Source organism: Delphinapterus leucas, chromosome 4 (assembly GCF_059928025.1).
Source record: "Delphinapterus leucas isolate spDelLeu-1000000601 "Yukka" chromosome 4, BTC_Dleu_Yukka2, whole genome shotgun sequence".
Classification (NCBI taxonomy): domain Eukaryota; kingdom Metazoa; phylum Chordata; class Mammalia; order Artiodactyla; family Monodontidae; genus Delphinapterus; species Delphinapterus leucas.
Window position 1 is genome coordinate 138,508,397 of NC_143132.1, and position 10,332 is coordinate 138,518,728.

Sequence of the window (10,332 nt, forward strand, 5' to 3'; positions counted from 1 at the left end):
TGACTCAAAACTGAAAGTAAGGATATGTTAAAATAATTAAGTAAATCAGACAGAAAATCCATAAATAGGTGTTAGTAGGTGCATTGGTGTTAGCAGGTGCAAAATGTAAACAGTAGCTTTGCTGAAGGCTATCTGCTATTAAATAGCAGAAATTACTGTCACATTCTGAGTCACTGAAAGCTGTTTCAAATATTATAAAAATCTATGCCTTCTAGTTAAGAACTATTACTCATTTTTAATTATTTTTGACACTGGCAGGCTACTATAATCAATTTATTAATTCTCTAAGAGGAAATAATGTCCTTTTTTGTAAACCCTGAAAACCTATACACAGAAAGGGAGGCTTTTTAGTTCATTCCTTATAATATGAAAACTGACTTCTCCATTTCTCAATGTGTCAGAAATAAACTTGAAAATGGAGGAAATCCTTTTTCTCTAATTACAACTGAGCATCTGAGCAAATGTGGCCATAATCCATAACTGGCTCAAATATTCTTCAACTGAATGCACAGAATGCCCATCACTTCTCAGTGATTGAAGCTCAGTTACTCATTAGTTTTCCAGACTTATACCATTGACAGAAAGGATATGATGAAACAATCATTACATCAAATCTCTGAGGATGCAAAAAGGCACAATAGTTTTTTACTTCTACTTCAAAGAGAGTACCAGAATCTACCTAGCCAACAAGAAGGAGCTAAACGACATTAAAGCCATATGGTGGACTATTATGCAGGCATTTTGTATAATGCTTTTAAGAATATTCGATAAGATGGGAAAATGCTTATATTTTAGTGTTTCCAAAAAAAGATGCAAAATTATATATACACTGAATGGAAATGTTCTCCCATCCTTTTGCCTAGTTCAGTGGTCCTCAAACTGCAGTTCTCAGGCCAGCAGCAACAGCTGTTAGAAATGCAAATTCTCAGGCCCCACCAAGACTTGCTAAACCAGGAAGTTTGGGAGTAGAGCCCAGCAATCTGTGTTTTAACCTGCCTTCCAGTTCTGATGCCCAATAACGCGTGAAAACCACTGGCTAGTTCTTAATCATTCTTGAGGTCTCAGCTGAAACAGCATGTTCTCAGGGAAGCCTTGCCTCACCAAAGCTCATCCTGCCATCTCAGACAGGTCTGTTGTACCTACAGCAACCAAGACTTTTCTTTCACAATACTTAATGGCAGTTTGTAATTATTTACTTTTATGATCATACAATAAGTGTTTTTCTCTCCCACTAAAGCAGATACTCTCAAGCCTAGCTATACATTCAAATCACCTGGAAGCTCTCAAAAATCCAGATGCCTGGGGTGTGGCCCAGTTAAAACAGAACGTATTGGGGTGTGACTCAGAGGTGTATTTTTAATATTGTTATTTTACTGTTCAGCCACAATTGAGAACCACCCAAATCAAGCTCCAAGTGACCAGAAAATGGGGACCAGATTTGTTGAATGAATATGTGAAGTTTCTTTTACTTTTATTATGTGGATTTTTTTCAAGCTTGCACATGGTATAAAATTCCAAATGTACAAAAAGGGTTCAATGAAAAGCAAGTCTCCTTCACTCCTCATCCTCAATCTGAGGCAACCACCATGACCAATGCCATATGTCTCCTTGAAGATTAAATGTCTGTCAGTGCTTACAGAAAAGACCAGAAGTTGGGTGGCAGGATTACAGATCATTTTCCTGCTTTATGCACACCAGCACTTTTTGTAAAACATGCGCACATTACCTTCAATATTGGAAAAGGAGGTAGCCTAGGGTTACCTGTATGTACGTGCCTCTGGAGCTGTTCAGCAGACACACGCTGGCGCTGAGGGTCCCCAGGAAAACAGTCACTTGGAACGATATTCTCTGCTATGAAGAAGAGACCCTTTATCTGGCTAATCAAATAACTGTCTAAATTCTTCCACCTATTTTGTTTTAGTTATATTTTCACTTCTGATTAGATATTCAGCTTCTCCAGACTCACACCAGAAAACGGTGGAAAGGTACATGAAAGGAGATACTTATTCATTCTAGGCCCAGAATTAAGTGGCACCATGATTTATAGATTCATCTTAACTGAATTTGGTTAATATAAGCCCCTCACCAAGACTGACCATCTCGAAGTATATTAAGATGAAAAGCTGAGGAATGGATCCTAATGTGGTGGCTTAACTATGGCTCTGTCCTTCAAAAGCCCTGACTCCCACCGCCCCACCCCTGTTGGTGGCTACTGCTCAACACAACACTTTGGAAATGGGCTGTAGGCCTGAGATGTCCTCAGAAGGGACTGGGCTAAGGAGAGCCATTTTGCTTTACAATAAAGGACCCAGACTGTTGTGGGGTTTTTTATTACCTCTTTATAACTTTTCACCTCCTTCACTCTTAAGGTCTAAGGCCACTCCTCTCTTGCTGTCAGTGTGACTAATTCTATCAGCAACCCCCAAACCCCTCTCCTCCATATTGTCTCCATGGCTGGGTGGGAAATCTGCTTGTTAGGACTTTTGAAAATCTACTCTAATACAGGCCCAAGAGCTCTCCTGGGAGGCAGGGTCCTAGGCCTCAGTGTGTGGGCTTGAGGACACTTCTCTAAGGAAATGATAGCCTTTCCTATTTAAGATCCTCATGCTGGGAACAAATGTCCTGTGGAGAGAGAAAGCATTTCCATGTTAACCATGTTGACTATATGTAGGCAAAGACCAAAGTGTAGGTGCACAGTTAAGGGGGGAAATATTTAGATATTACATGGACAGAACCAAGGGGGGAAAGAATGAAAACTCTTACATAATGTACAGATACCAGTAAGATAATGACTGTATGTAGCTAAAAGGGAGCTGGGCAGTGGCCATTCCAACATCTCTAAGAGCAACCTGCCACACAGGTGCTAAAGCACTGCACTGGCTGCTGGTTGTTTTATGTATGTTAATTCTGACTCTCTTCTAGACTGGAAGTTCCTAAGGGCCAAGCCTTGTATCCTATTGCTTCAGTTTCCTCTCTGGTACTCGGTCCAAAGCAAAGGTTTATTACATAAATTGTATTAAATACTTGAGTTGACAAACTAAAAGACTAGGGCAGAAAATCAACTTCACATAATAATGTCACCATATCTTAAGTGTGATGAAATTTTTTTAAAACCAGCATCCTATGCTGATAAGATTCATGTTGAAATTCACCAACTATGGCCACGATTGTGTATTTTAATCATGTACAAATAATCATATAATTCAGGGTAAGCCTATTTCCTTAACATCTCTTTTCTATTAAATTACACACAGTATGCTAAGGGCCAAAGTAACTTACTAGCTTATCAAAATCTTGTAGGTTTGCTTAATAAAAAATTGACAGCTTACATATATATGGAATCTAAAAAAAACCAAAAAATGGTTATGAAGAACGTAGGGGCAAGACAGGAATAAAGACGCAGACCTACTAGAGAATGGACTTGAGGACACAGGGAGGGGGAAGGGTAAGCTGGGTCAAAGAGAGAGTGATAGTGTATATATGGACATATGTACACTACCAAATGTAAAACAGATAGCTAGTGGGAAGCAGTCGCATAGCACAGGGAGATCAGCTCAGTGCTTTGTGACCACCTAGAAGGGTGGGATAGGGAGGGTGGGAGGGAGGGAGATGCAACAGGGAAGAGATATGGGGATATATGTATACGTATAACTGATACACTTTGTTATAAAGCAGAAACTAACACACCATTGTAAAGCAATTATATGCCAATAAAAATGTTTAAAAAAAAGTGACAGCTTAACAAAAATATAAAATTATGAGCTAGAATTAGAATAATCTTTAGGAATATGAGTCAACATTATCACACCTTCACATCCATTAGTCCAGAGTTTCCATAATTATGAAAGAAAATATTCCCAAATACTGTTTTGTGAATTTCATGACACAGAATATAATAAAGTAAAAACCTCTATCTCATTCACTAATCATTTTAAGCTTAATTTTATTCTACTGTGATAACTAAAAAAAGAATACCAGATATATATATATATTTTTTAATTAATTAATTTATTTATTTTTGGCTGTGTTGGGTCTTCATTTCTGTGCGAGGGCTTTCTCTAGTTGCAGTGAGCGGGGGCCACTCTTCATTGCGGTGCGCGGGCCTCTCACTATCGCGGCCTCCGTTGTTGTGGAGCACAGGCTCCAGACGCGCAGGCTCAGCAGTTGTGGCTCACGGGCCCAGTTGCTCCACGGCATGTGGGATCTTCCCAGACCAGGGCTCGAACCCGTGTCCCCTGCATTGGCAAGCAGATTCTCAACCACTGTGCCACCAGGGAAGCCCCAGATATTTTTATGCCAAAAAAAAAAACCCTCTCTCGAAACATACATTAATCAAGTGTAATGCCTGTGGCCTTTTTTTTTTAATTCCATAGCGAATGCAGAAAGTCAATAAAAATGCAAAGGAATATGGTATTTACATTGTAATTAAAATTCACAACATCATAGTATATGAAAAATGTCGATGGTAGAGTGGTGCCCTCAAGTGGCACAGTGATAAATTGCAACTGTCTAAAGGGAAAGTTCTTTGATTAATTAAATCTAAAGTGCATATCGCCTGGACCTAGAGTTCACAGAGGCTGGTAACAAGTGTCCTACAGACCAGCTGGGGCTCACGGTCTACCTAAGTCCCTCCTTTAACAAGGGTACCACGGGGTAGTCTGGCATGTAAAGGTACCATACACTTTCCTTATTATCTCAGAAGGTTAGGGGTGTGTCTGCAAAACGTGAAGAGAATCAGATCTACTCTGATCTGTTAAGGGAGCACCATTCATAACATTACAGAAATCTTTTTAGAAGGTATTTTCTATCCAGCCCTTAACCAATTTCCTATGTTTATGGCCTAGTATGTAAAGCAGAATTTAAAACCTTATCTAACCAAATTGCTTGAAGAAAGGGTGGTACTTGTTGATGTGCTTTGATCACAAACCAAAGGTTCACCTGTCAACACTCTCAGGAAAGGATCCTAAAAATATGAGTTTAGTTTCCTGCCTCTGTATATGCATTAAACACAACAATCGCTGATGAGCTGCTACCTTGCACAGCTAAAAGGTCAACATTCTGAGGACCAGTTTCCTTCCGGCAGCCATAGAGATATGAAAGAAGAGATATGAAAGAAGAGATGGCAACAGAAGCGTTACAATCTCAAGAAAGATCCTAGAAGAAGGTTTTAAAATCACATACCTGACATCACATTGCTTTGCTTGGGAGACTTTCCTCTCTTAAAAGTGTAATGTAAAAAGAAAAGCTTCCATTTAGTAGAGAGTTCCAGTTGCAGTTATTGGGTGGTGTCTAAGAAAACTGAAGCTCAGGTTAGGAACCTGCATAACCTTAATCTCAGTTAAGAACAAGACTGGCTTTACTTCCTGACCTGTTCACCTTCAAAGCCTGTGGTCTTAACCCGTGACACTGTACTGCCTTCCTTTGAGCATTCTAAGATTTTGTGAGCAGCCATATCCATGATTCTTCATGATTTCAGCAGTTCTAAAAGTCAAACGTCTACAAAAGTAGGCAGGTAGTGGAAAGGTGTAAGAAACGGTGAGGAGTGGGGGGAACGTGGTGAATCGGAGCGGAGTCCAGGGTCTGCCTAAAGAGGGCCGCTGCCTGCAGCTCCAGCCCACACTGGCTACACAGGCAGCAGTGTTAGCAAATATTTTGATTTTTTTCAAGAGAAGATGAAAAGCTCAATTTTATGAAAGCGACCCATTTTTAAATACTGGCAACTAATTTAGATTTAAAAAGAAACAACTCTGCAAGCCAAACAAAAGACATCTGAAAGTTGAATGTGACCAGTACGTAATATGTTGTAGAGATTCTGATGATGAATGATTCCTGTCCAAGAGATTTTAGACTAGACCTTTGGTATCAAATGATTTGTCAATTATCCTCACTATTGAATTTACTCTACACACCTAGGCTTCGTCTGCCATCTTCAGCTCAAGTCATACGTCCTAAGATGAGTTCAGGTACAGTGAAGGTCACTAACAAATCACTTCCCATTCAACAGGCCCCAGCCCCCTCATCTCTCTCATCCTCCTCCCGCCTCCCTACACACACACACACACACACACACACACACACACACACACACACACACACACACACACACACACACACACACACACACACACACCCCCATCACCTCAAGTCTGAAACTTTCAAGTTTCGTCTTCGTACATCTTATGTCACATCCCTTTAATCAACTTTTTTTTCCTATTCTCTTAAATTCTTCACATTCCTCATTAGTTGAAGAAACCAAAATTGGATACATTCTTTACATTATGATTTTTATAACTCTTGGGTCAGATTTAGGCCTTACTCTTAATGTTTCCATAAAGGGTCTCTAGTAATTTTCATAAATTTATCATCCTGTTCTAAACAGCTGGAAGAGTATACCTCTAGGATTTAAGGTAAAAAATTATTTTTTGGTAGAAGTCATAAAGCATGTTCAGGACACCAGAAAAGTGCCCAGCATTATTCCCATTCTTCACATAGGAATTTATCAAAAATTATGAAGTCTAGATAACTACTTTTTAAAATTCTGGACACAGAGACCATTTAAAAGGCTGATTTTTAAATAAAATAGTAGCATCAGTAACATTTGCTTTTATAGTTCCTATGACATATTAAGAAGTAGAAAAGTTTATCACACTGATTTTAAGTCCACAGTCCTATGGGCAAAAGCTGGAACAATTTAGAGTAGCCTCAAAACCTCTGAATGAAAGAGTAGATTATGGGATGGAAATCTGTTCTTCTCAAGGGCTGATTTCTTGTATCACTCTTCCTTCTCCCTTCTCTTCCTCCTGTGTTTGATGTACAAGTTTCTTATCCTAACTTCAGTTCCAACTAACTTTTCACTGCAGCAAATTCAAACAACTTTAAGCTAAAAATGAAGATTCATCCTTATTTGTAAGAGATGTACTGTCCAACAACATTAGAGTTTTTCTCTACCATGGAAGTTTATAGGGTTTGATTAAAATCAAAGGAAAGGAAGTAACAAGAGGGTCATCAATATAAGATAATTTTAGATGGGAGCCCCTGTGTGGTTTAAATGTCTAATTTGAGGGCTGTATGACTACAGACTTTGAAAACCTCCTCCATGGGAAAAAGCCAAGCAAAGTCAATACCGTATTTCCTTCAGTACACTCTATTCACCTCAAATGTGAATTACCATCGATTTGTATTTCCTAACATTTCTAAAAATGCAGTCATTATAAACAATTCTTATTTTCTCATTCAAGTCCCAATCAAGTTAAGTGGAAGCAAGGCTGTAATTGAGACTTTGGTATGCATAAAAATCTTACTTTCACATAATCTACCCCATTTCCCTACTCTAGGTCACTTGGGTACTTCACTCACCTTCTGAAATGCCTTTAAAAATCTCATCTGAAGACATCATTCAAGGAGATTTTCTATCTCTTACTAAATTCTTAATTTAATGCAAAAAGCAAAGTAAACAGTACTCCGTGTTTTTAATCAGCTAAGAGCTGCACACACACAGCAGCCAACTCAAGATTTGCATTAAGTATTTTTTACTTACAATTCCTCTCCTTGTTTGGCTTTCTTGTCTGACACCAGATAGACGGTTCCAAAAGTTCCACTGCCAAGTTTCTGTTGAAGCGTGTATCTTCTTGCGATCAAGGGCTTTGGACACGTGGAAACAGCTATTGATCCACTCACACACTTAGCAGCCTCTCAGAATTTCAGCATTGATCCAAACAAGAGAGAACTGTTTGTTTACTTATCGAAACTCAACATGCAAGTCTCCTAGGAGATGGTCAAATGCATCCGAGTAGTGTCGGTCAATGCCTTAAAGAGGAAAAATCCAGTGGTGAGGTCTAATGGGTGCTGAACTATTCCTAACAAAAAGTGTAAGTTTCTGACACTGATACCTGTACCTTGATTAGTGGACTGAACAACCCAATATTGGTTAACCTTAACTGAGAAAATGTTAAAAGGTAGAGATACTGCAGATTCCAATAGAAGGCAGTCTTTCACAAAAACAGCCTTCCCTCAGGCATCTAAATTTGGCAAAACTGAGTAACAGTCAAATTTCCCCAAGTTCTGAGATGTATATATGTTTTCCAATCAATAATCTGTTTAAGATTTTATACTCCCTACCTACTTTTTAAAAAACATCCAAGTACAAGAACTTTATAATTTCCTAAAATCTACATATCTGCATCAAGCTTTATGTATTCTTTCTTCCCACCTTATGTCTATTTTGATTAATAAATGGTGAGTTAGGATTAAACCAGAAATTAGCATGTTGCTGGTTTCTTTCTATTTTTTTTCCTGTGGACTTTAAACCATGATATTTGAATTTATTAGATGTGAAGAGGGATATGGATTCGAAATGAATTTTTTCCTATCCTAAGCAAATTCTGATCCAGTGTCTGAAGTTTTTTATTATGCACACTGTGTATAGAGTAATCTCTCTGGATTGGAAGCAAGAAGTGTCACAAATGCAGTTCAAATCTAAAATTGTATTTTAATGTTAGCTGAACATAAATTTGTTATAGGTAAATCTGTAATTCCTCAAAAAGCTATAAATGTACAGCAGAATTATGAAAGGCAGGACTGTTTCATATGAGTATGTGTATGGCAAAATCACTTTTATTTCACCAAAATGTAAAATGTTTTGTTAGTAATTATGAAAAGTGGGTATTATTTTAAATCTATAAGAAAAACATGATTTTAATAACAAATGAGAACAGACTGTGTAGTACAGGGAACTCTATTCAATGCTCTATGGTGGCCTAAATGGGAAGGAAGAGGGGATATATGTACACGTGTGGCTGATTCACTTTGCTGTACAGCAGAAACTAACACAACATTGTAAAGCAACTATACTGCAATGAAAAAAAAAGGAAAGAAAACATGATTTTAAATTGAAGACTGTGCTCTGGAGTCAGGTCAGTCCATATTCAACAATTCCAAAGCTATAAGACAAAAACCTATTGTGCATAATGACAAAACAAGATGCTATCTGTGTACTTTGGGGTACATGGCCAGCAGACTTCATCATGGTGGTGGCCAATTACAAATATCCTTGGAACAGAACATAAACAAGGAAATGTCTATTTACAGCATTTCCCTTCTTGAAATAATGTATTAATCAGTTAAGTTTCACCTAATGCCAGTGAGAAGGAAAACTAGTAATCAGAGAAGGAAGGAAAGGAAGGAGGGAGGGAGAAAGCAAATCACCTAAGTGGCTATGGGATCACGACAATACTAAAACATCAGCATTGGGTTGGAACTTCAGAGCTGGGGCCCATACCTCAAAATGCCTGAATTATGTGGGATTATCAATATTACAGAAATTAGTGAAATCTACTGCTGAAAAAACAACTGGAGAGCAGGGCTCCCAATGTGTCTTTGTGTGCTTCCTCCGATCACATAAAAGTGATGCTTTCTGGCCAAATTAAGCTGTTAAAAAAAATGTATGGACTCATGGCCTTTTCAACTGTAAAGGACCCTTTCAGTAATCCTCCTTACTGGAGATAAAGGTCCCTGTCTAGGGAAAGTCAGAATAGTTCTGAGAAGTCCAATTTTCCAGGGGCTCTCATCTGTAAATGAGCGTTTAAGCCCATTAGTGTCTAAGCCATGTGGCAAGGCTACAGAGTACCTTGGGACTAGGCTCCCTCTGGCCCAGCCTCCCAGTAGCAGCCCGGCCGCCCCCTCCCCAAACCACTCAGTCTCCTCTGTGCGACCACAGAGCCACCCGAGAACTGGGAAGCGTCCACTCTCCCCCACCTCACAGAGGTTGTAAAGGAACCTGTGCGCAAGGAACACGCCTTCTTTATCTCTGTGTCCTCGGTGCCTGGCACAGAGTAGGTTTTCAGTAAACTCTGTTAAGGCAGATAAGCGTCCAGCAGACCAGCTTGCTGCCCAAGGGGGGCGGGGCGGGGTATGTGGTGGGAAAGGGAGAGACGGTTCACAAAGCTGCACGTTGACTCTTAGGGGGGGAACTGTGGGGCTGGGGGCACAGACAGGGAAGGGCAGTGTTTACCAGTCTCCTCCTAGGTAACAAGAGGAAGCAGATCTGACACCGGATTCTGCTAAAGTAGGAATCTAACCTTAAAGGTAAACCTTAACCCTAAGGTTAAAAGAATAATTCCTTGCCTCAAGTATTTTAAATTTACATTTTCGCAAAGCGGGTTAACACAAACGGAGGAGGCACAAGCCACACATCCTCCCGGGACGGGAGCAGGTCCGGGAGGTAAGAGCCGAGGGAAGTGAGGAGGCGTGGGCTCGGAGGCCCGGAGAGGCGGCCCTGAAACCATCACCTTCCCGGCGCCGGGAGCCCGCGAGCCCCGGGGAGCCTCCACGTAC

At 39.8% G+C, this 10,332-nt stretch overlaps 1 protein-coding gene across 1 annotated transcript in view; it reads right to left on the reverse strand.

Annotated features, from left to right (window-relative positions):
• Positions 1-10,332, reverse strand: part of NEK11 (NIMA related kinase 11) — a 112,176-nt gene that overhangs the window by 101,161 nt on the left and 683 nt on the right. Inside the window, 1 exon segment of the mRNA XM_089911156.1 lies at positions 7,538-7,806. Within this exon segment, the coding sequence (XP_089767282.1) occupies positions 7,538-7,707 (170 nt within the window). The 5' untranslated portion in view covers positions 7,708-7,806.